The sequence below is a fragment of the Buteo buteo genome, chromosome 2 (genome assembly GCF_964188355.1).
Source record: "Buteo buteo chromosome 2, bButBut1.hap1.1, whole genome shotgun sequence".
Lineage (NCBI taxonomy): Eukaryota > Metazoa > Chordata > Aves > Accipitriformes > Accipitridae > Buteo > Buteo buteo.
The window spans coordinates 54,387,795-54,414,396 of NC_134172.1; the positions used below are offsets into that span (position 1 = coordinate 54,387,795).

Sequence of the window (26,602 nt, forward strand, 5' to 3'; positions counted from 1 at the left end):
TTAATACTCCTGAGCTTGTGTTGGGTTTGCAATCGGCAATCAAAAAGGAGAGAGAAAGACAAACTGATCAATTATTTATGTTGCTAGAAGTCCCAACCACTCTCAACAAATTTTCAGGTAACTATTTCTAAAATAAGCTGTTTTTAAAAATGCCGCTTTTTACTGCAGCTCCTGTTAATACCATTTTTATCTGTACTTCAATGAGGCCATACTGAAAGGATTGTAAATTCAGCCTCCTTTCCTTTTTATTGAATTATACAGAGCTCTTCCAGTTACATAAACCAAACAGTAGGCTTTTGTCCCTACAATATCTGTAATGAGAGCTTACTTTTTTTCTTTTTATTCCCCCTATAATCTCTAGCTCCCCATAGAATGTATATAATGGCCTAACATTAAAAAAATCCAAAACCCCAAAAAACAAAACCAAAAAAGGAATAGTAGGATCTTAAAAGTTCAGGACATAAATTGAATGGAAAGATGCTAACCCTTTTTCAGCTGTATCTTTCTGCAATGAGCAGCCCACAACCTGCAAAAACACAAAACAAACACAAGAAGGTTGACAGGAACTCCTCCTGCAATGGGCTGGGAAAGGTAGCTGCATCTTGCACCCACACTTGACTTAAAATAGATAAGTTGCTGGTAACAAGAACTTCTGCTAACTGCACACAAGTCAGAAGTGGTTGCAGCAGAACCACCCTGTCCCAGTCTCTTCGAGCTGACAAGATCAACACTCTGCAGGCTGCTCCCTCCCCCTCCCCACACCATTCCTCTAGTCCCAGGGTTGTACAGACAAGCCGGCCCCCCCCCAGCCCAGGCTACACAGATGCTTAAATCCAGGCAGCCTTGAAGGAAAACCTGCAAAGAGAGGCTGCTGGAGCTGCTTCTAGCAGGCAGAAGCAGCAGCAGAAGGAAGGATATGTAATTGCAGATATGGAGGGACATGACTAAATAGGGGAGTGAAGGTCTGTCAGCTGTTTGCTTCACAGGACTTGGCTCCAGCACCACACTAGTAGACCCCTACAGATCACAGCCCTTCATCAGCTGAGCTCCAAGTATATGACAACAGGACATCATATCTGTCTGGCACAGCCACACTGACGCAACGTCAGTATTTCTTCTGGTTGGACCAACTTCTCCCCAGTTTGTTCTGACTGGTGGTACTGTGCTAAGCCTTTTCCCTTCTACTTCAAACTCTATACGCCTTTCTCTTACATCCTTACCATGTTCCGTCAGTGTCCTCTTTCTCATTAGCTTAGCTAAGTACTCCCTTTGCAAGAAGTGTTGGTTTTGCTGTGTGGTGGTTTGGTTAGGTTTGGGTTTTGTTGTCTTTTGCCTTTTTTCTTTTTTTTTTTTTTTTTTTTTTTTGGGGGGGGGGGAGGGGTACTTAAGAGTACCGTGCCTTTGGTTATCATAACATAACTCACTATACTTTCTTCAATTCTATGCAGTTTAGTTAGCACTTGATTTTTTGGTAAATAAACATAATAAAAAAAATTTAGATTAATGATTTTCAAAGTTTATACTTCTTGGACTTACTAAGAAAGTCATATAGCAACATTAAGAGAATATGGGAGAAGCCTCATTCCCTGGCCAAATAATACACTGCTAGCTGCACCTCACAACCTCACTTCCTGTTCAGGTTTACTTAAGCAGTCCAAAATACTCATGAACACATGTACTCAAAAATCCCCAGCACAGAACGCTTCGAAATCTCTTCTGCCCTTCAGTGAAGGCAACACTCAGAAGTTGCACTCGGCACTCTGAAAAAATACATCCTGCTGTAACTACTTAAATAGGACTTTTTAGCTGCTACTTCTTTCATAGAAGCATGATATCAATTTCTACTTTAACCAACCAAATGGTGTGCTGGCCCCACCACCACACACAACAGCTTTCAGTAAACAAGATTCTCTTTGCAGTTGCCCTTTCAAAGCTTTACCACTAGACTTAATGTTAAGTGCTCAACAGCCAACTTTCTTAAAAGCATTTGAAGGAACCCATACAAGTTAGAAACCCACAGAGGCAGACTTGTCCAAGTAACTGAGGTTGAGGGGAGGGAACAAACCCAAAGACTATCAGCATTACAGAGCACTGTAAGAAATAGATGACATTCCTATTAAGAGTGACTAACTGGGGAAAAAAAGGCTACCAACATATATTTATGAATTATGAGATGCTGACTCTTTGTAAGAAGACAGTTGCCATACAATTGAAAGGAGTGCAATTTTGACTTAAATTACTCTAATGCACAAACTACTTTTTTTTTGGATAGCTGGTATTCAGCAATGTAACATATACTGTATTTTTTAACAATTCTTTCACAAAAGCTTGTCTCTCAGCCCAAGATAATAAGGACCTACTAGCATACCAAACCATTAAAAGCTTTCTGTATATAGACTTCTTAAAACACCATTTCATTAGCAGTTAGTATAAGCTTTTCATTTTGCATTTTTTTAAGGTAGGCATTATCCTAATACTTTAAAAGTAAAATACCACTTGGTGACTAGTTGCCACCTGAGACTTTTTGGTTTCCACAGGAAAGTATAGACTGTATGGACAAGGTCACCTGAATATGACAAAGATTGCCACCATCAACAAAGCATTAATACTAACAACTCAAAATGGATAGAAAATTAAATATGGCAGTCACAACGGCAAAGGCATCAGCTCAGCCATGCTTTTAACACAGATTGGTGTCACAGGAGGAAGAGAGTCTAGCAAGAAAGGAACTGGAGACATACAGTGTGAGCATGAATTGTGCAGAATGACAGAGGACAACATGAAGTAAGCTGCCAACACTGACCAATTCAACAGGAGGTTTGAATAGCTCAATCAAATAGTACATTCATTGGCTTGTAACTTTAAAAAACTGTCAGGAAGCATTGCAAGTTCGCCTGATTAGTGCATAAAGCTGAAGCCTGAATGAGTACTGTACTAAAGGTGGACTAATTTCTCTCTCTGCCCTATAATCTGCTATCTCAATTCAGAAACAAAAGGCAAGATCTGGTCCCATGCACCAGGAACCAAAGGCAAGGAAAAGACAAAGTTGAGAAAGCACTAGCAACTTGAAGCTTCATTAAAAAACAAACAACAAAAAAAAAAAAAACCAAAACAAACAAACAACAAAAAACACAAATTGAAAACTTGGTGGCAGATTTCCAAGCAAGCAGGTGGATTTGTACATCTGGTTGCTGACATCTGCAGGATAGCCAGCTTAGAAAACAAGTGTTTCCAGAAGCATTATGACAGAAGCTGTCAAAAATATTACTGTTCTCTGCTAACAACCTACTAGATTTTGCCAGTGTTTTTAGGAGGCACTGGTGTCGGCTAATCAGGCAGTAGAAACGCATTCTTTGGAAGAAGCTACACTAGCATTTCTTTCTCTGCACAGGGATACTCTGCCACCAGAAATAGCACTGCAAATTCAAAATATGTGCCAATTATGTCAATATATGTAGTTAAGTCTTTGCAGTGTTTGATTTTCTGGCAGCACTCAAAGACTTCTTTTCAGTCTCCTAAATCGTATCTTATCCACAGCCTCCCCACCACTCTAAGACTCAGCCTTCCAACCAGCTGGCACATAAGAATATCTGTGCCAATGCCTCAGCTGCACCTTCTGCCTGATAATAGTGAGACTTTAAATTCCTATAAAAACTCTAGGCAGAACCACGTGAGCTATTCAAGCATGCAGTGAAGAGCAGTCCAGCGGAAGGTAGGGACAGGAGGAGGAAAATGAGAATATAGGAAGAAAAGAAAATACTTTCAAATAAAGTTTACTAAGTAAACTTGCATCTGAATAGGGGCTGAGGGAGGGGAGGATAACAAAAATAATCAAGAAGCAGCATTACATGGCCCTACAATCAATAACAGATCCTTACCAATCCAGAGGAAGGAGTGCTGATTAGTTAAAGCAAATACAATTTTGCTCCCAGCAATAGAAAAAAAATGCACACAAGACAATGAACAGTACTGAAGTACTCTCCCTCCAGCATATGCTCATGCTTTTCTGAATTCTTTCCTGGTTCAGATTTTTCTATTGGCTTCTGTGCAAAGTACTTACTCCTCCAGCAAAGCAGAGCTTTCACAAACCACCAGATTAATCTCTGATACATAGGACAGGCTCTGACACTTACTGGCTCTCCAAAAAACAACTATATAAAAAGTCTTCTCCTCTCATTGATCAGCCTTATTATGGCTATCTAACAAAAAAAGACATTGGAAGGAGGGAGAGAATATCTTTTACTATCCAAGACGGGTATAGTCTTGCCAGCTAGATGGTCAGTATCCCTATACAGGCACCAAGATTGCATGGGAAATAGGCGAAGTCTTGCAAGAAAATCTGCTGCTGCTTTTCCTCAAAGGCAGTCTACCACACATACTGGTCTCCAGGTTTTCCACATGTAAGTGCCTTGCAATGGAAAAGTGCAAACAGGACAGAAGGGCCTTCCTGGCTCTAGGACTAGATTTACTCTAGGAGTGAGTAAACTCAACTCAAAGAAATGTAAGAAACAGAGAAAGACTTCCAGATGGTTTTCCCAATTGCTAGTTGCACGACATCTTCAGAGAGTGCTCAGATTACAGTAGTATGTAGGCACACTAAAAGGTTTTCCTTTTTTAAAAGGCTACTGCACATAGAATAATGGAGACAGCTTGATTACCACATATTCTGTGAAATTAAATAAAAAAATTTTCTACTTCCTTCAATCAGAGTTAAAAGAATTAAAAGGCATTTCAAAACTAAATTGCTAGCATAAAAGTTTTTATATTGGCAACTAATAAGAACAAAATAACATCAAGAAACCCCACATAATGGTATGTGCCTTTATTTATTCAGGAAAAAAAAAAAAGGAAGAAAACAAACCTCTCAAAACTCCTCCAAAACAATAATGTCAACCTGGTAACCATATAATCCATTTCAGCTTCAAAATACATTTGAGCCTTTTAGTTGCTTTTTTCAAATAGATGTAGTGGCACCATTTTTATAGCAATTTGCATGAATCTGAAAGCAAGCTAATTCCCAACTACATATTCCAAACTTGCACTATGGCTAATAACTCCAGATTTAAATAGCCACCCCACCAAATGCCCAAAAACTTGAAAACTGTGCCAAGAGTATTAAATCAATAGTTTTTGCTGAGAACAGAATCTCTTCCAGATGCTCACTGAATCTTTTCCTCGCTGACATTGGCTGCCTCTATGCTACAAAGCAGAAACATTCTACTCCACATCAACAGTATCTTTGAGCCAGTATCAGGAATTTCACTAAGCCTGGAAATAATAAATATACTTAGACAAGCTAAGACAGAAGCAAGAAGAATTGATGGGAGAAGAACTGGAAGAACAAACTTGGGGGAAAATAAGGAAAGTTAAAGGGAGAAAAAGGAAGCTTTATGGAAAAAAAGTGTACTTATTGCTTGCAGAAAGAAATGTTCTTGCTAATTTTCAGGCAGCTTTTTATCTCCTGTGTTCTCATCCCTGGGAATAAAAAAATCAACGCAGAGTCGCATTTTTCAAACCTTGGGATTCTCAAAGAAAAATGCATTTCACTGACAGACATTAGCCACCACGTTTAAAATTCCAACAGTAATTGCTTCAGCTGGTCTTTGTGGCTCCAGCAAAAAGCTTGATTTTGTTCTTCATTGCAGCTTCACTTCAAATAACAACTTGTTAACCTGGTTCTTTAGTTGACGTTCTAGTTCATAATGAAACTGGGGTGCTACAACAGAACAGTCTCTCAAAGAAAAAAAAAAGGCAATCCTACTAGTTTGCTACAATATTTTTGCTTACTGATCATCTGAATCTTAATGAAATTCACTTCACCATAAAAAAATGTTAAGTTTTAATTTACACTATATAATCATTATTGAATCCCATTATAATGCTTGTAAATTTAGTATTTATTGCTGCAAACAATATTATACCACAATATCTTGAATGCTGTAAAAAGCTGTGTATAATATTTCTAATCTAAACTTAGTTTGACTACTTGCAGCAATACACCTACAAGAATCTGCTAACAAAAATCTGGCTGTTAAAGAGATTAAAAAGAAGGGAAGTGGAAGGTTATATTTGTCAATGCGGTAATACTTTTGTCTGAAACCAAAACGCCACTTTGTTTTATTGCTCCAAATCTTGGTTTTGGAAGCAAAAGGAGAAGAGTTGCATGACTTTTCCTCCAAAATACTTTCTGTTCTGATCCCCTGTATCTCTGATTCATTGTTATGCTAAGGTTATTTAGTAACAGATTTACCTGTGTTTCCTTTTCTTCTTTCTGGGAGGAGTATCAACATCTTCAGCAGGGACTGGAGCAATAATACTAGATTCCTTTACTCTAAACTCATACACCTAACAAGAGATACCATAATACATCCACGATAAATCTCTCACTAGTAGAAAGTTGCTCATTTTCTAAGTTAGTATGATTTCCTCCAACAACTTACAGATTATATCCAGTCATAGTCTCTTTTCAATACATTTAAAGCTGATTATTTTTGTTATTTAAGAACAGATAGTCTAATTTAAACCTCCTGTAAATTTAATTTAAAAACAGTTTTAAAACTAATGTCTATATATTTGTGGCATGAATTCTGGATCATAGCATTCTTGGGAAAAACCAAGAAAATTAATTAATTTTCTCTTTCAGTAATTAATACTAGTATTTCTATACTTCAGTTTTAAAAGTAAAACGCTATCATCTTTAGTAAGTAGCTTCCCTTCTTACCTGCCTGCACGTTTTGGTCCCAATCAGTCTGGCAATTGCACAGAAGTTGTCATAGTAGGTACCAATAAGAACTCTAAACATTGAGGCTTCTGCACCACTCCATTCCACATTCTCCGGAGGCTCAATATTTGGCTTCATCTTTATCGGTGTCTGACACCTAGAATTTGCTTCTGTAATAAATAATGGAAAGTATAGGTCAATGTAAGGCTATGTTTCAAAAATTTTACACAGCCCTTAAAAATGTCAAATTATTAATGTTAAAAACAATAATAATAGTTTAAAATAATAGTTAATAATAATACTTTTAAATATCCCAGGTTTCTGTTGTCTAAGCGCCACAACAAAACAGCACTTTTCACATACCTATTAAAGAAGGTAAAAATTAGGTAACAGTAGCTATTGAAGTTACACAATCTCACCTCTATACATAAATCAAGACAATCTGGAAATTTCCTTACAGTCCTCTATTTGATTAAACTCATATTATTACCCTGTCTTTTCACTCACTTCCATACATTCCAAATACATGGTTTCTAGGATCGCGTGGCTCAACTTGGTTTTTTTGTTTTATTGTTTTTTGTTTATCCTCTCAAGCACTGCAGCTAATTGAATAAAGAAGCATTGACTAGCCTTACCAGAGGAACTGGATGTTTCATCTTTCTTTTCTTCTTCTTCTTTATCATTGTTTTCTCCTCCAGTTTCAGTTCCAGCTTCTCTATCACTATCTGTGTCTTTTGATTCCAATACATTTATTGTCGGCGTGCTGGGTCTGCTGGTGTTGTTTGGAAGTCTTCCCCTTCGGCGGCCACCTGGGCGCTTTGGTGGTGTCTTTATACGTTCAGCAGTCAAGGCAGCTGCAAACTCCTTTGCACCTTCCTAAATACAAAACATTAAAATTTTCAGTAAAAGAATTAAGAAGTGTTTTCACCTGTGGTCAGGGATTGGGGGAGAATACGTTCTACTTGCATACTGTATTACTTTGCATTATTCTACAACTTAATCATGTACACACAAATACCAGTTAAATGTACTCTAACTATGAACATAAATACTTCTGCTACTATCATGAAAAAAAAAATTTTTTAAATCTACATTTACAAAGTACTTATGTCAGTATTTCAGTTCCACTTTCATTCCGGCTGCCAAGTGAAAAATAATTCAGTAGTAAATTTCTATTTTCCCAGATGACAGAAAAAATGAGAATTTCCCACAGAGAACACCCTTCAAATACAAGAACTCTTCTTGCACATGGCACTTAAACAACATGCATTCTGCATTTTTTAAAACGCAATCACTGGTAATTTGTTTTCTAGTGGAAAGGGGTATGAAGATGCGTAGCGAGTTTTTAGCCTGGAAAATTACACAGTTTGTCTCACTAAAAAATTTAGGGGAAGTATAAGAGAGATTTGAAATTATATTACTAAGAATTTCACCCCTTTAATTTCCATCCTGTTATTTCTTAAGAGCACAAATACTGGATGAAATCCACCTTCAACAAACTAAAAAACCTTTATCATTTTTAGTTGTGATATAACTTACAACAGAGCTAAGTCTGTAAGACCCAGTTCTTTGACTAGATTGGACACAATAGCATCAACATATTATTACGAGGCAATAACCTTTCTTCCCTACAACTATCTCAGGCTACATCTAACAGAGCTAAAAATTAGTCCTACTTAGACTTTCATTTGATGATTGGAACTTAACTCTTTTCTTTTGCACAAACCGAAGGCAGCATACTTGACTGCAGGTGGCCCACAAGTATATGCACTATCATATATCCAACATGTCCTTACACCAAGTGTAACTTGCTATACTGCAGCTAGCACTAGCACTTAGTGAATTTAACAAATGAAATTATCTTACCAGATGTTGGTAACAGTGCGGTCCACAAGGCTTATTATCTAATGCTGTTTCTGTATTCTTTCGTTTGTAAGTATTAGGAGTTGCATGGAATGCTGTTGAATCAAAACATCACATTTGTAAGTTTTAATATAAAAAAAAATACATTAAATAGCTAATCTCAAACAGTATCCAAAGCACAAGGTTTACCAAGACTTTACTAAAACCAGAATAAAATGATAACAAATGGAAAAAAAAACACAGAATAAACCCCATCTAGTGACATTTGACTTACCACTTAAAGAGACAGCACCAGGTAAGTTTCACATATGCCCGTTTACATCAGTGAAGACAATCATCACATTTGTTTCATGCATCAAGGAAGACCTCCTCTATCTCCGTTCCCAGCAAACGGAACAGACTTTACTTCTGTTACCATGTTAAACAGAATTATTCAGGGCTTCTCGTATTAATGCATGATCATCTCTCAATCTGTAAGATTCAGGTGTTCAATTTCTATCTTGTCAGAAAATGCAACCCCACACACTTTGGAACGGTAGTGGACCCACTTTTCATTTTTGTTAGCAAGAAGGACACCTAAGCATTTTTGCTCTATTAGTTTATCAGCACTCCAACTAAGCTGACAGGTGGTAAGTGTTGTTCCTATATCCCAGCTGCAGGGTAAAAATAAGTTAGCATCACACAGTCACTGTGGATCAGAACAACCACAGTTAAGTCTGCAACTTGCAGAGAAGTGTCTGCTCATGTATCTGATGGACTCTGTACAGCTCTGTATAAGTTGCAGAACAGTGACCAGCATGGAGCCGAACTGGGTATGTTACAGATGCAACATGAGCACCTTTATAACAGGATGGCAGAGTTTCCTACCCATTCCCTTTGCCAGAGCTCATCTCTACCAGCTTTCCCCCATGCAATCTCTGCCTCCCAGCAGGATGTTTTCAGAGATACTGACTGTCCCAGTTTTGCTGGAGGTATTGGGAGCTCTTCTGTATCCCTTACTTAACTGAAGCCTGGAAAAACTGCAGCTAGACTCTCACCAGAACTCATATACTCATGTTTTCAAATTATATTAGGAGCTTTTAGAAATACCATCCTTAGTTTTATGCAATTCTTTTTTTTTTTAAATCCCTCTATGCTCAAGGAACAAATTTTTTGGTTTTAATATTTAGATAGATAGATAGATATCAATAAATACTGTTTCCCCTTAAATGTGCTAGCAGTGGCATACACAACTGCAAGGAACAAAAATGGAGAATGCACTCAAGTTTAAAAAAAAAAACACACACACAAAAAAACCCCACTACTCAGTGCTAGCTAGCTGACTGTTTTCTAAAGCTCCATGAAGGCCTACAAAAGACGCCCGTCTAAAAATGCATGATTCCCAAGCACTGTAAAAGCATTTATGCTGCTGTTTTACCACAGTTGCAGTTAGGCAACTGTAACTTAACTGTAAGTTTTTGAACACTTGGTGAATAAAAAGTGCTAATGTTCAAACTGAAAGAAAAAATCCCTCACTCCCCTCTTACCCATATTAATCCATAAGGGCTGTTCCATACCAACACCACACACATCCTTCTCCTTCAATAAGCCACCACCATAGGCTTTCCTACTCATTTCTAGACTGTGTACGAGGCTTCTCTTTATAATAGTTCACTATACTCTCAAGACTGAACTTTTTAAATGCAGTTCCTTCCCTTTTAAAGAATGTGGGTAGAGCTCACATATGTCTTCACAGACAAAGTTTTTAAAAGCAAATCTCATTTCAGTGATCTGGTTTGCAGCATAGCTCCACAAGCACTTGTTTTGGCACCAGTGGGGAGGGTGACCAGTGCTGGTGAGCACTTCTTAAGAGAGCTTCTCTGATGAAACCACTCCGTCTTGGAACCAATCACTTCATGCTCCCCTCCCATAAGGGAAGGTGTGCTGGAAATCAAATCATAAATTCTATAATGTTATGCCTGTATCAATGACAGCAGCACATGGGAACCTCAGGGAAGCAATATGTTCTTCCAAGGCTTTCTTAAAAAGGTATAAACAATATAAAAGTATCACTAATTAAATATTGTATCACTTTCTCCAGAGAAATATATTATATTTTATAAACCTGGAAACACAAAAAAAGCTTCAATTTTCCACATATGGGCATATAGGTATGTAAAAATTATTTACAAGCAAGTATAGGCATGTAATTTATGCATATTGTTGCTATTAGCACTCTTTCTTCCCCCATATTCCAGTTAAATGCTTTTCTGTGGTATGTCACTTCTCATATGTTTCACATATCCTTGAAGTGTTTATACATTCTGTAGGTAAAATATGTTAAATAACAAAGAAACCTTGCAATTTAATGCCAAGTTATTCCACCCTTTCTCCAGCTTTTAAAAAACAATGAGATGATTGGGAGCCCCCCCACCCAAAAGTGGAGGGGGAAAACCCAGATTTTTCAACACTGCATCTTTAAATTTGCACAGTATACCATTTCATTCATTCAGGGTTTTTTTCACATAACTGTTTTACCCTTTTTTCATACCACAAGAAAAATAATTTTGCAACAATGCAAAAGAACAGTAAAACATTTGCAAGCCATGATCCATATCAGACTGCTGCAACGTACAGAAACCAAAACTATTCTTTTTATGTCACTTGCAGATGCAAACATTTCTCTCAAGTTCATTTGCAGAGGTCCTACAATGAGTGTTTATTTTTTTAAATTGTTTTCCTTTAGACAATGAAGAAATGTTTAGTTTGTAATGCAGTGAAACAAATCAACTTCTGACTTTTTAAACCAGTGATACCTCAAAAATACACGATATCTGATACTTTAACATTAGAATCATATCTTGTATTCCACTATTTCAAAACACCCAACATAGTATAGTACTGACAACTATAGTCAGAATCTACCACCACTGTTGCAAGTTATTTTTTGGGAGGCTTGTTACAAAGAAAGGACCCAGAACAAGAATAAAACTGTTTGTATAGCTGTATTATGAATCTTGCAAATATCAGTAGGAATTCTTTTTAAAAAAATCAAAGAAGACTTTGCAGAATTTCCTAAATAACTAAGCTCTGTATTTCTTCAATAATTTCCTTAAGAAAGTCATTCTAAAACTCCTTCACTGAGCATGTTTTCCATCTTTGAGATTTATTACCTGTCTCATCCCCAATGGGCTCAATTCTCATATTTTTCATAATGTGAAAGTACACAGGCAACAGTTTAGCCTGAAATGTACATTTGCTTCACAGTCAAGCTATTTGGGAAATTCTCCCTACCTGATATTTTTCCTTCTTCTAAATTCTTTGTTAGTCCAGACATTTAGGCATAATTCCTTGCTGTCAGCAAATGAAGTCGGTACACAAGTTTTTTCAGTAATGTCATCACCTGCACATAAAGGGATTGCCAGGTCGTCAAGGGGACTTGACACGTTAAAAATCTAATGATAACTTTTCCAATATTTAAATCAAATGTTCTAGAACAAAGATCTGAAACTACATAAAATAAGGCTAATCCTAAAAAAAAAAAGAAAAAAAAAGAAAAAAAAAGAAATAAAGGAATCTAAGAGGGGGGATTACAAAAAAAATCAAAACCAGACCTAATAGGATTCCTGTATTTTTTTAATTCTCTATGCCTTCTCTAGAGATTTGCGCCTTTCAAAGTACAAATCTGATCACTGTAGCCCACCACATTACCAAAGTAATTCATCAAAAATGTCATCTGCAGAAGCCAGGACATCATCCTGTAATGCTTGGCAACTGCATGAAGTAGAACATAGGGGGCAACTGATTAGGGTCTAGTAGAAATGTTATCAACTTTTTTAAAAAGTTAAATTGGTAAATTGTTGCAGACACTCAAAATTGCTAGTGCAGCCTTCCAATAACCAAAGTAGTCTTTTTTTTTTTTTTTGATGAGTTACTTATTCCCAGCAATGAAGCAGGTGGATTTTGACCAACAGTCTTAAAATTTCACAGAAAGCAAAGAGGTCATACAACTGACTCTCTCAGTTTTTAACAGATAAATTCCTAGCTCTAGACAGACAAGCAGACAGACACATAGACAGAAAACCATCCTCTTTCTTTGGTGTTACTATAGACATAAGCAGAAGGAAGCAATGCATCCAAAGCAGTGACTAGTCACTGTAGAGGTGGGATTTGGGTATGTCTTCAGGGAATGGTGACTGAAGCATCAGTTTACTACATTCAGTGTCCAGTCTGGAGGCTAACACAGTGAATGTGTAAATCAAGCTTCAAGAGATCTCTTTGCAACAATGAAGTATCACGTATATTTTTACCAGTGACAATGCACGTGCTGCATAAGCTGCCATAAGGAGCATTATCATAACCGGTAATTTCACACTCCATCTTGACACAAAGGTACATCTTGAATGCCTCCACAGTGGAAGTGTTATTCTTCCTTCTTTCTGCTATGGGCCTGAAAACCTGAAGAGATGACTTAAAGTTTGGGCCTTTTTAAGTACAAGGCATGGTTTAAAATGAAGCCTTGGACATACACCACTTTGGAAAGAATACTGACTTGTTTAAGGGACTTATCAAAAGTCACCAGCAACAAGAACTTAGGCAGTCTTTAGCATACACAGCTAACACTTTGTCTTCCATCTGAAGGTTATGAACACAAGGAAAGGGGGCTCAACATTTTCAGCTTAAAGGATGCTGCTAGTGTGAGAACTGAAGTCCTTCAGCTGATCGGTGACATGACTCTGGACTTTGTCACTGGCTGAATCTGCCACTTTAGAACATGTCAAAATGAACAACACTATGAATCTGTCCTTCACAGCACTAAAAGAAGTCTTACAGAGTTGGTGCCTCAAAACTGTGGACTGGTAATACCAGGCTCCCCGGAGTACTCCCAGGTGCTGAAATGTGGCCTGTGGATCCTTTCAGTTCTACTTCTAACAATCTGTAAAAATGACTACGGAAAGCAAATCTATATAAACTAAGTAATCAAATATATGTGTATTTTAGAGGAGCCTATATCTTCACTGGAAAAATCCTACAAGTTTATAAAACTAGTGAGAAAAATGGCCTAAAACCACTGCTGCAGAATTACCTAAAAATCTTCTGGGGTGCTCCTGTAAAAAGTTTGTTCTTACTATGTCTGGACAATGCTTTCTTGTTGACTTAAAAACCAAAATCCTTTTGAAGAAGTAAACTAGACTGGCACTCAGTCTCCCTGCTAGACTGTTGAGTGTCAAGAACTCATAAAACCACTGCCAGACAAATGGATTTGCCAAGAGCTAGTATACAGCTTCACTTCCCTGTCCTACAGATTAAGGCTGCACACAGCACTTCTTGGAATGAGTCATCCAGGCAACTAAGATACTTCTAAGCAAAACCTGCAGCTTCACAGAACATGCCCGTGTTCAAGCTGCCTGGACAAGGCTGCAGCTATGCCTCCAGAAACTTAATGTTCTTAAATATTATTCAGAAGTAAGAGCTTCTCTATATTTTTCAAGCAAGGCCTGCCAACAGAATGCAAGCAGAAAGTGAAACTAAGACCTAACTCCAAAAGCCACAAATAGGAACAGGAAAAGCTTCTCCCCTCCCCACCATCTGACAACTCCAGTTCCTCCTCAAACTGAAAGGCAACTAAGGGATACTAAAAAGCAGCAACCCTGGGTAAAGCCTTCAGTATGAAGTACAAATACAGGCAGATTGCATGTGTGCTGGATGAGGAGCTGCTGACAAAGCACAAAGATTTCCAAATGAACATGCGTGCACACTCAGTGGAACATGCAAATGAACAGTTAAGTCAAAAGAGAAAATTAATTTGAAATAGAGGCCATCATAGAATTCAACCACAAGTCAAAACCACTTCATATTTGACTCTTAGGTTCCCCTTTATGTTTGACTCCATTCTCAGAGAAAGAATTGTCTCAAGTAGCACTTCAGAATCTCTCCTACTCTTCACACTTTGCAAATGGAAACTAACATCATTACTAATGCTTTTGTTAAATCCTTCCCCCAGAAGAATGGGGCAACATGAAAGCAATTCAGCGGAAAGAATATCACAATTTCTAAAACTCAATTGTCCGAAACAATTCTTCTTCAAATCACCAGGTACAAGTAAAGTGGCTAGAAAAGTAAACTGAGAGAAGAAAAATAAAAAAAACTGTTCATGGATATTCATTCCCCCTGCTGGAAAATGAAGCAAGTCTGATGAATAACCAGGTATTTTTATGGAGAAATATATTCCATTCTCCATGCACAAACTGAGAAAGTGTAACACAGAAACAGTAGTAGAAGACAATGTAGTTTTCTTGAAGACTATAAAAAGAGAAGTAACATTACAGGTTGGTCCCAGCCAGAATTTCTATATGAACTCCTAAATGCAAAAAGGATAACAAACTACCCCAAAGAGGTGCATTCAGTTTCCTGAGGTATAGTTTTCACTGCAAAATGATGACAACATGGACAAGATGTTTTCATAAACTTCAGCAATATTACTGCTTTTATTTTTTTCTTCTGTTTCCTTCCTTCTGTATTGCATCTTATGGTACATTTAAGTTTCCTGACTCGCAAAAAAGTAAGAGATATACAAGCAGGCTATAATTGTACTTACGATGTAAGAAGCAATCATATTTAAAACAGCGTCTACAGAAGAGTGTGTGAAAAGAGTGTAGACTTTGCTCCCTCTGAACAGATTTAGCATTTGGTCCATCTATGTTTGGTGTGCACTCAGGAGGAAGAGCTCCAGGAAGCTGCTGCTCAGTGAGTTCTTTGTATCTTAAAAGAAAGAAATAGAAGTTATTTATTTAGTATAATAATACTAAAAAAAAATTTTCATTCCAGTACCACTGCATTTTCAGTGACAAATTAAAAAAAAAATTAAGAAAAATGTGCCAGCTAGAAAGGTCAATCTGTTAGTGATGTGACAAGTTATTAATTCCATACTCATTTATACAAATACAAAATTGGCTAGGAAAGAATGCATTTGTTTTCTGGACCATCATGCCCTCATATATATTACTCACTAACTCCAAAAAGGAGACTTTTTTTTTTTTTAAACAGAAGCTTTTATTTTACCACCTCAAAAAAAATAACATAGATTATTAAACACATGCAAGCAGTCACTTTTCAACAGTTTGAAAGGAAGGCTAATAAACACCTCTATTTTTTGACTCAGCAGGAACAACCAATTCCCTTCAAGTATCACTTGCAGAAGTTACACAACTGCCACAGAACCTAGCTGCAAGAAGGACCATTCTGAATCAACAAATACTTAACGAAGTCAAGGAATCTTTGTTTCATAAAGCAACACAGCAATGTATCTTAAGAAACACTTTCTTACTTCTCTTTCAATTCTTCTGCTGTACCCTTGTCTGGAAACATCGAGGAAATGGCTTCAAATATCTTGTCAGAAGGAAATCTCCGAGGTGGGTGGCTTTCTTTCTCTGTCAAAGAAGAAGAAAATTTGGAAAACAAAAAATTTTATTTCTGCTTGTTTGCTACTTCAAGGAGGTGTTCAGAGAAAGGGGGACTTCACCAAAATCCTAATAAAAAAGGAGCAAAGGTTTTTATTTCTAAATTACAGACAACAAACTGCATTAAGTGATCTTTCCTGCTGAGAGAACTCTACTAGTAAAATTTGGAGAAACCATTATTTCACCAGCAGATGGAGATGGCATTTCAGAACTCTGCCTACTTTAGAATAATGATATTTCATCTTCTGAGGAGTACCAAAGCATTTATTAGACAGATACCAAACTAATTTTTGGTGCATTTGACTGTCTCAGTATGCAGATAGACAAAAATTGGCAAAAGCGCCTTTTGTAGTATCCTCCGTACAACTCTCGAACTAAACGGCAAAGGAAATGATGAAGAAAATGATGCTACTTTAGACCTGAAAACTATCAAGTAAAAGGGTTTGAACAAATTTATTGAGTGATTAAAGAAAAAGGGCGTTTGGTTTTAATTTTTAAAGTCTGCAGACAGACATACCCATCCTGTTACCTTCCCGATCTTTTTGCTTGTCATCTCTTTCATCAGGATTGTCATCTCCATCATCATCATCTTCATCATCACTATATTGACCAAGTGCATTGACCAGCTCAACAAATATTTCATCATTGATAAATCCACATTCTGAAATTCAGCAAAATTGGGAGTGAACAGAAAAGCACAATGCGTATACAAAATATTTTTAATCCTCCTTACACTTACATTGAATTATGGCAAATGCTGTAATTTATGAAAAACAATTTTGCATTTTTCCCCTCTTAGTTCCAATGTATGAACTGAGAAGAGTTAAAAATACTCACTATTTATTTCTTAGACTGACAGCTTAATGGGAGAAGGAAACTTGTTGAAATTTTTCTTCTCCTGACTCCTTGTGCTTCATACCAGTAGACATAAATAAATCTCTCTTTCTTGGAAGACAAAAAAAATTTCTAACTAGCTAGACTATTTAAGAGATTTTATGCCAGAATCCCAATTGCAACATGGTTGGGTTAAGCCAGCCTGGAAATGCATGCAGTCAATCTATGAAACTATCATTGGACACCTCGGAATCTCCAGAGAGACTTTTGGTTGGTAGCTCCATAGCATCTACTTCCCCACTATAGAACTCACTGGCAAGGTGATAAAAAAAGAATACAGTTACATACAAAAAATTCAAGAGAAAACTGAAGGATACAATGCTGCATATATCTGCTTATTAGCTTATATTCTGCTGTAAAATTGAGAGGGCAGCACAGATAGACAATAAGGCAGAGAGGAAAATCGTAGTTAGTGCTGACAGAGACTGCTGTTATTTTTCAAAAAATAACCATGAGCTGTGTGGGAACTATAGTGCTTATCACCACCCTTTTGAACTTGGACTGGGGTTGGATGTCAAACTATAACTTGAAGGAAACTAATAGTTTTGTTTCTGTGTAGACAATGAAAACAGGCAGGTACTTCATTTGGACGTTTTAAACAGAACTCTTAATATACACACACAGGTTAGTATGAATTTCTCTCCCAAAAGTGCAATTACAGAGGTAGTTTACAATTCTGACTCTTATATGGGCATGCCTCTGGATTACAGATTCCCACAGCATTTACATTTAATTACAGTCAGACAAGAATATTAGTTATTGGGAGACTAAAATATCATCTTTCTACTTTCAATAGATAGCTTTGAAGGACCCATAATAACAGTAATTGCCATCATAAACCTGGGACTCAAGATGGTGAAACAAGATTAATTTTAAAGCTAGACTAATTTAATAAGCTAGACTCATTTAATAATAAATTAAATCAATAATAGAAGACATTTACTAGTAATGTCACCATTTTGACATAACCAGTTCTCTGACAAGGATGTCAGAAATCAGTAAATCTGTAAAAATATCCAAAGGCAAAACCCCATGAAACATTTCATGTTCCTCATGAAATATAAAGGCACCAGCTATCCTGAGGACATTAACAAGACTAGTATAGGACTGAGTAACATTTATTATTGAATCGCAGGCTTAACCTTCGTGAGTGGCACACAATACTCAAAAACGTGGTATTCTTTCTCAGTCACCCCAGCATTAACAGGAATATAACCAATTTTAAGAAACAATTCCCCATTTGGGGGTGGGTAATGTTTCTGTGAAGGGGGAAGCAGAGTAGTCAGAGAAACCTTGGCAACTGTGAAGTTCAGGCTTGTAAAAGCCAGTTCTGAGTGGGCACATAGAGCAAGTGAAAGGTTGCTACTTCACTTCAGACTTAGCAAACTAAAAGACAGATGACATGGCATGTAGTCCAGCTTGCCACACAGAATAAGAGGTAAACTACACCTAAGGATATACATATATAGTGTAGCAACAGAAGGATACAACTTTGTTCTATAAACTGACTTACAGAAAGGAGGTTTTTAAATAGCTAATAATTTCCTTAAAGGGGGGGGGAACAACAAACCACACAAAACCCAGAAGAGGTTATTCTATCAAATCACATTCACAAGTATTGTTATTATCAGAGTTTTGCATAATTCTCCTCCCACTTTCAGGACACATGTAGGGACATTACACTATTATATTCCAAAGCTGTGAGCATGAAATTGAAGACCAAGAACTTCTCCAAGTTGTACCTAAGCATTATGATGAATCACTGTATGGTCTAGGGAAAAAGTCAATGTGTTTAATTTTTCTGTACTACCACTTTAACACTTTGCAGCCTTGTGAAAATGCAAAGCAATATATTTAATTAAGGACGTCTATTATACCCAATGTAGGGATTTTAGAGGTACTACTGTAACAATCAAGCATCAGGCCTTAACAAGCAACACTGACAATTATTTGTATAGGAAGAAGTGATTAGTATACCTGAGTGTTTGGGCTCACCTCTGTCTCCATGCACTTTCCCATCATAGTTCTTGATCAGTTCTTCAATAAAGGTACCATCCTGGTCAAGCACTTCATCTCCCATATACGGAATGTTATGTAAAACTGTTTCATCCTCTACCTAGTAACAACAGTTATAATCAAACAATTTAAAATTGCGTTTTCAATTGACCATTTCTCCATTGCCATTTTCACAATCTACAAGTGTCTAGCTATCACAGTTAACTAACTGGCTTCACTGCTTTACCACATTTACCATTAACTAGATAAATAAAACAAAACCCTCAACAATTTTTTGTGCTAGTGGTGACTGGCTCAGGATACTGACACTAGCTCCTAACGTTAAGGTTAGCAGGGTGTTTCTATAAAGCTTCTACTACTGAAACACAGGAAGCTACCTAGCTTTGGGAAGCTTGCATTTGATAAGTTCATTCTCCCTTCCTTCCTTCTCTTCTACAGTAATGTGCAATGGAACCCACCCCTTCATTGCTTTGCCAGAGATAAGAAAATATGATACAAAAAGACTCTAAATTCAAGTTGTCTAAACAGCAAGCACAGAAACATGCCTCACAATTTAATCTGAACGCCACTGACTTTTTTCTTTTTGTCTGCATATTGACAAAATGCATTAATACTCCCATGTTTTGTCAGTAGAATTTATGAACCTTGATACTTAGCTGTATCTTCCAATACTACAGAAGAACCTTCTATTGTTAAGAAAATAAATGTAAACTCTCCTGCTGATCATGATTCTGCAGCAGTGCAAAATATCCAAACAGTGATGAATTGAAAGCAAGTAGAAAAATGTGTGGAAGAACTCTGTACATCTACTGATAAAGCTGGTTATTTAAATCACTTTGCTACAATTACTATTGTAATACCCAGTCAGCAAAGGTGATCATATACAAAACGATGTAACAAAGATTTGTAATAAGCTAAGCTTTTCAAATAAGCCGAATACCTACATCAGAAATCTAACATTATGGCTTTTGCATACAGTGAAGCTAATCAGAAGATAAGGCTATACTCAGTTGCTATATAAGAATGACCATTATGTGAGGACACTATTTCAGGATTAAGTTCTCTATTCCATAAGAATTACTATTCTGCTACAGATACATTGGTTGATTGTCTTACATAAAGACATTCATACCCCTCAGAAAATATTTCTCATTACACTAATTATATGCTTTCAAATAAATCTACATTTGCTAAATACCATACAAGACAATTCATCACCTGAATTAAATAAACTTAGGGTCTCTTTACAGCAAGGTTTTAGAGATATTTAGGTTCACTGAGGAAGAGGTTTAGTTTTCAAAGTTACCTTTCCCCCCCCCCCCCATTTTATTTGGGGGAGCCTATTTCTGATTATTACTGCCTTATTACCAATACCAAGATAAGGAGCATAACTGGCAACAGAATTTGCTGCTTATTTCTAAAATTAACCCTTCCCTTTTCTCCTTACATTCCTTCTCCGAGCACTTTTTTAAACTTACCATAAAATTCTGTTGAAGGGGAGACCAAGAATACATTATAGGCACAGAAGCAACAGCATTGAGAGTCTTCAGTGGGATGACTTGTTTTGGAAAATCTATATCACTGGTCACAGAGCACTGAAATAAGAGGCTGAAGTTACACTTACATAGCAACATCAGAAACAAAAAGAAAGAAAAAAAATCACAGAAGAATACTCTACAATGTAAAAAAATGCAAAATGTTTGTCAAAATTAGCCATATCAGCCTTTGAAAAATGCATCAGATTTTTAGGGCATAATATGAAGAAAAGGTTTAGCAAGAAAAAGACACAAGAATTATTTCTATGTCAATACCTTGCTAATAGGTCATGATAGTTTTTTCCACTTATTATTAAGTGCCCATGATATATTTTACTCAGACTATTTGACCTACAATACAAATTATGTTTGGTATCTCAATACAGATTTAGTACCTGTTGCTGCTATACTGATGTTAGAGTATATACTCAAGCCATCAGAGAGCCAACTGAATTCCCCTGGCTTCAGATCAATACACTGCAGAAATCATGAATTATTTATGTTAAAAAAAAAAATTTACTTTAATGCCAGCAAGACATCTTATGGAAGTAAATCCTCCATATATCTTGTTAATTCTTTCCCTGTTTGCTCATTGTTGTCTGTTTATCTTTATCCTATCCTCAAGCCTTTGATTATGCACACTGCTTACAATGGAAAAATGAAAATTAACTCTTAGTATCTAACTCTGGACATGTCAATGAGTTTTTCAGCTACAGGACTTCTTTTTTTTCCTGATTCAGAGGTTTATGTAGCCTCCAAAAGATAAACATGCCATAGAAATACAGACAACTTCTAGGTTATTCTTGCACCTATACAACAGTTAACAGACACAGATCAATTTCTCTCAAATACTTGGACAGCAGTATGAAGAACTCTGAAAAAAAGTTACAAACAAAAGCAGATAGGAACATACAAAGCTAGGGAAAGTACAACAAAGAGGATTTGGAGGTAGGTAAAACAAAGCTTAAAACAGCTATCATAGCTACCTGAAAGGAAAAAAGGAAGTGGAGACAAAAGATCTTTCTCCTTTCCAGAAGGGAAAGATGAACAGAGCTTCACATTTCTAAAGAAATACACAAAGTAATGTAACAAACAGTATACAGAGACAGTACCCCGGTAGAATGACACAAGCCAGATTTATTTATTTTCTTTTTAATCTTCAGCAAATTAAATTAGATTTCTGCTGTGTATATCAATACTCAAGACACTGTCCTATGCTAGTGCTTTATTCCCATTTCAGGTTAATGTTTAATTTTCTAGCTAGCAGCCATCTAGCATATTTTTCATGTACATTTAAAGAAAAATACAAAAGTAAAAAAATAATTACTTTTATCTTTGGAACTAGAAGTCTCAGGCTGACAAATGAGCTACGTCAAAATGACTCAAAGTGTTTGGTACCAAGTCTCAGTTATGTTGCCCCGTTGTTTTGGTATGGAACTCAGCTTACTGTTTATTAGGCTAGCACAGGACATGTTATGGTCTCTGGTTGATGCTTACTGGACTAGCCATTGAAGAAAATCTATGTCACCAGCGATGCCCTGCAGTCTTCACCAAACACATGAAGGCTCTCACAAAACCTTTCCATCAGGTCACTAAGCTTCTAGCCAGTGTCCTATGCAACTCTGAAGAAATTCAGCATATTAAGAAAAAAAGGATTTTAAGGTAATCTTTTAAAACCCCCACCATTTCTTTGCCTCACTTCTCTCACTATAAATTATGGCAATCTTAAATCAAGCATTAGAGTTCCGATTCATGAGACAGAGATTGGATTTGAATGCAGTAATTAGTGTGCTCTATCAATTCAGGCAGGAAATCAATTCAGCCAGGAAATTAAGATAAAAGAATAGTGAATCAAGCTAAAAAAAGAAAAAAGAAAGAAAGAGGAATGGTGAGGAATGATCTTTCACTAACAAAAAAAAAGTGAAAACCGGATGTGTACCTGTGTCAGTTATTATCAGAAGTCCTGATCCTACAGTGCCATATAATAGGTATAGAGCTGTACATGAATAATCGCATATTCATTCATGATTAAAAGAAAACACTCAGGCAAAGGTCCTTGCCTGTTTGCATTTGAACACGCATGCACACAAATGCACCTCTGTGACACACACACACGTCCTCAGTTCCCCACTATAATTTTAGGGTAAGGAAAATCTGAAAAATTTCCTTGAAGAGAAAGTGGTTTGTTTTGGGTTTTTTAAACTATTCGGAGTAAAATCTTTCCATTCTCATCCCACTGAAAAGAGTTAGCTTTTCAGATTATTACACATAAAACAGCTTCAAACTAGCTTAGTTTGGAGAAGTGCCTAAAGAGCAACTGAGAAAGAAGATAAATTAACCTGGGCTGAATACAGAAATTTGGAGTAGGCTTAAAACTATTTGAGCTACCAACATCAAAGGCAGTTTAGGTGCTCAAATTGCATCACAATCATGGAAGTGTTTTTTCACGAATTTAGCATCCAGTCTGCTTGTGCAACACAAGAGTGCATCAACTCAACTAACTCCTTTTAGAACCTCTGTGATTAAATTACTTTAATTAATATAAAGAAGACTTTGTCAAGTGCTTTAACTCAGTAAGAACCAAAGTAACTACTCATTTGTACCACTGGGGGTCAACTCCAATAGGAGCAAGATTAAACTCCCAATATCAGTGAGACAAAATGGTTTGATTAAAGGATGCTGAGGATTATCCAAATATTATCAGAAATAAAGAAGTTTCACTTTTGTGTGTCATTCAAAGCTAGGTAGCCTGCTATGTATTTATTGCTTTCCAGAAGTCATATAATTGAAGTAAATAATAAATAAATTCTTTGAGACTGGTATGAAAAATATTTAGCTGCCAAGTCATGTCATGCTGGAAGAAGAAAAAAAAAAAAAAAAAAAAAAAGGAAGAATAGCCAATTTTCCAGTAATAAAACGAAAACGTGCTAACAACCTTGTAAGTGGAATTACCACAACACATGTTAACCAACCTCCCTGGTCCCGCGCAATGAGCTCACAGAAGTCATGATGTGAACAGGCTGTATCCTACGTTGTTTCCATTCTTGATTTAAGATTTCAGTTCTTTCCATTATCTTCTGACGATTAGAATTAAACATACTCTAAAAATTAATCACAATTGTAAACATTACCAAAAAAATCAAAGACTCTAAATTCACCTGCTAGCATCTTAAGGCACTATAAAACATTTACTAAAAAAATAAACAAAACCAGACAGGATAAAAAAAAGTGCTCAAAACTCACCCCCACAAATTTTGTTTAAATGTCAGTGAGGCTCAATATAGTTCATTATCCCTTTCTTTGACTCAAACCATGTTCTCATGTTTAGAGACTCAGAGGTTTAGCATGGAACTAAATTCTAAATGGAATTAGAAAGCGTATGTGGCTAAAGAAGTTGCCGTACTTGCTCTCCACAGTCTTTTCTTCTACTTAGCATGCCTGATTCAATCATATATAAATTTGTCATACCTGTTTATAAGGTCACAGAGTTAAGACAAGTTTTCAGTACATTAACAAAGTATTTAATGAAATTGTTATTGCAGGTGTTAACTGCAGGACAACTCATACTTCAGAAGACAGTCAATTTTTGTACCATTTTTTAAGCAATAGAACCAAAAGATGACATACCTTTACTTCATCTGCACGTCGAAACCTCTTGAGCTGCCTCAGTCTCATATATTCTGATTTCACACGTTTTCGCCAACAAATTGGTCCCTTCTCAGATTTTTTTCCGGTTTGACCCATGATTATCCTACAAGAGACACTGTCATGTTAATATTACTGAATCTAATGCCGCTGCTTACAGAGGAAGTTAGAGTGAAGTTAGGTAGGCTAAAGACATTCCTTTAATACCTTTCATATCCAATTCCTTTAATTCCTCTCAATCAGACACCTGCAATACCATACCAATCCAACAAAAAACAAACAAAAAAGAAATTAAAACATACTTAAGTGATAGACACCGGAAAACAGTAATTTTAATTACAAATCAGTGGGACCATTCACATTTGCCTTTCCCTCCTCGCAGGAGTGGTCCTCTTCAGTAAGATACCAACTCATTCTGGAGTTGATTTCAAGTGCAGAGAAGTACCCCAAGTACAGTCCTCCTACCCGGCCACTCAAGTGTCAAAAAATTCTAGAAATTCAGACATAAAGAGTTTTGAAACAGCCACAATGAGACACCTTTCTCTTTTCTCAAGTATTCTACAAAAACCCAAACTGTCCAGCTGACTGCAAACAAGACACCGTATTCCACTTTTACTGATCACCCTCCTAGTACCAAGAGCCTCATTTTTATGCTACAGGACTACTGGCAATGAAGTTGTAATTTTACATTATAATCCAAATGTGTTGCTAGAATATGCCAATCTGCTCAGCATTTTTCAAAATCAAGGACCGTATGCTGCAACTATGCTGGCAACGACTATTTTGACAGCATCCTGAAACAAAACCACTACACTGAAGACTGGCTTCCTCTCAAGAGTCACGCTGTAACAACTTACAGTATTTCACTGAATGGCTCAAAATAGCATTCACAATAGCCATCGTGGACTGAAAGGCTGAAATGTCCAGTTTCCCAAGGTTAATACATTCTCAAACGAGCATAATCAATTTGAGCAGAAACAATTCCAGCCCTTCTAATTATCAAGGTAAGTAAACATGAACAGAGGTGTCTTCTTCAGGCTGGAGTCAAATGCCCAGTGCTACCTCTCCTGCCTCACAGCACAGTTCCCCTGACAGTCACGAGTACAACTTTATCCAAGGTATTGAAAGCTCTTTGCTGCTGTAGGCAGAGCTCTATTTTCAGCAGTTTTGTACAGGATGGATTTGAGTTATATCAGACCTTATGACAACTGGGGCCAGGGGGTGGGGATCAATACACAACCTGTTTATTCTCAATACCATGCTTTCATTTACACTGAACACATTTACCTTGAACAAAAGGTAATAGTCTATAAGAGCATGACACCCATTTTTATGCAAAACATTAAATCTTATTTTGTAAGAAAAGTTGCTGGGTTTTTAAATTTAGAATGAAAATGAATCAACAAACAAATGGCAGAATTGCTGACCCAAATCATTGGAAGAATCCTTTGAGGAAAAAAGGCAAAGCATATAAATAAGTTTCACATAATGCTCAAAGCACCTGACTAGACAGAGGGGGAGGACAAAGAACCATCAGCAGGAGGGATGTAAATCTGGAGCAAAGTGTCAAACACTGTTGCTCTGTTTCCATGCCTCAAGGCAGCAAGTAGAATCCGCCTGTATCTCATTTGTCACAACACCAGTTGTTAAAAGAGAATGAGATAAAAAATAAAATAATAATTAAAAAAATCCTGGACCATCCATGTTAGAGCATGGTAAAAACAATAAGTGATTCAAAGTGCACTATGATATTGATTAGAGAACAGCATAAAAGCATTATGAAGTACAGAAAATGCATTGTATTATAGGCTAAACTAAGCAAAGCAAAAATATGGGAAAACATCCCATTAACTGGAAATAAATTAGACCTAGACTAAGTATCCTTAAATAACAGAAAGACAGAAACTCAATTTGTAAGTCATACAGAACATCAAAATCACTTCAGTTACGGTTCAGCCAAAAGACATGGAAAAAGTACCAACGAATTCAAAAGATAAGTGAAAGCTCAGCTGACAATACTGAAGTAGCATATTCCATAAAAACAAAACACAGATTATGTTTACTTACTCTAATACTGCATCAACCACAGCCCTTCTTATTCTAGTTTCCTGAAGAATAACAAATGATTCAGGCTTTAAAAAAAGCTTTCTTAACTAAAATTAAATTGCCAGATAAGCCCTGCTCATCAAAAGCAGATCTATACGGAAATTATATATAATTCAATTAAAAACAACAACAGAAAAAAACCAACAGAATTCCCATCTTTCTTTCATACAATGGAAATACAGTCCCCAGAAGACCGTACAAATAAGGTTTTAAGACCTGAGAGAAAAATATCACCATCGAATAAACAAATCCAATCTATTCTATTTTTCAGTAATTATCAATGTTACCTGTTGTATTAAAATGGTAAGAAAAATAATACTTTACAAGATAAATGCTTCCTTTTAAAATAGCGTAACTTAGGCACACTCAGGTCATTCATCTGA

At 36.6% G+C, this 26,602-nt stretch overlaps 1 protein-coding gene across 8 annotated transcripts in view; it reads right to left on the reverse strand.

Annotated features, from left to right (window-relative positions):
• EZH2 (enhancer of zeste 2 polycomb repressive complex 2 subunit) overlaps positions 1 to 26,602 on the reverse strand; it is a 50,768-nt gene that overhangs the window by 5,159 nt on the left and 19,007 nt on the right. For 3 of the 8 annotated variants that reach the window (XR_012654065.1, XM_075054813.1, XM_075054824.1), the window contains 12 exons: positions 24,096 to 24,219; positions 23,441 to 23,569; positions 20,412 to 20,528; positions 18,913 to 19,033; positions 16,541 to 16,684; positions 15,891 to 15,993; positions 15,162 to 15,325; positions 8,588 to 8,679; positions 7,357 to 7,597; positions 6,722 to 6,891; positions 6,251 to 6,345; positions 486 to 526 (listed from right to left, as the gene is read on the reverse strand). Coding sequence is in view for 7 of the 8 variants with exons in the window: in XM_075054813.1 (XP_074910914.1) it covers positions 486 to 526; positions 6,251 to 6,345; positions 6,722 to 6,891; positions 7,357 to 7,597; positions 8,588 to 8,679; positions 15,162 to 15,325; positions 15,891 to 15,993; positions 16,541 to 16,684; positions 18,913 to 19,033; positions 20,412 to 20,528; positions 23,441 to 23,569; positions 24,096 to 24,212 (1,534 nt within the window). In the remaining variant the exon portion in view is untranslated. Of the gene's footprint in view, positions 1 to 485; positions 527 to 6,250; positions 6,346 to 6,721; positions 6,892 to 7,356; positions 7,598 to 8,587; positions 8,680 to 15,161; positions 15,326 to 15,890; positions 15,994 to 16,540; positions 16,685 to 18,912; positions 19,034 to 20,411; positions 20,529 to 21,454; positions 21,532 to 21,965; positions 21,993 to 23,440; positions 23,570 to 24,095; positions 24,220 to 24,320; positions 24,917 to 26,602 lie in introns of those variants that run through there. The other 5 variants (XM_075054802.1, XM_075054794.1, XM_075054785.1 and 2 more) reach the window with 5 other exon arrangements.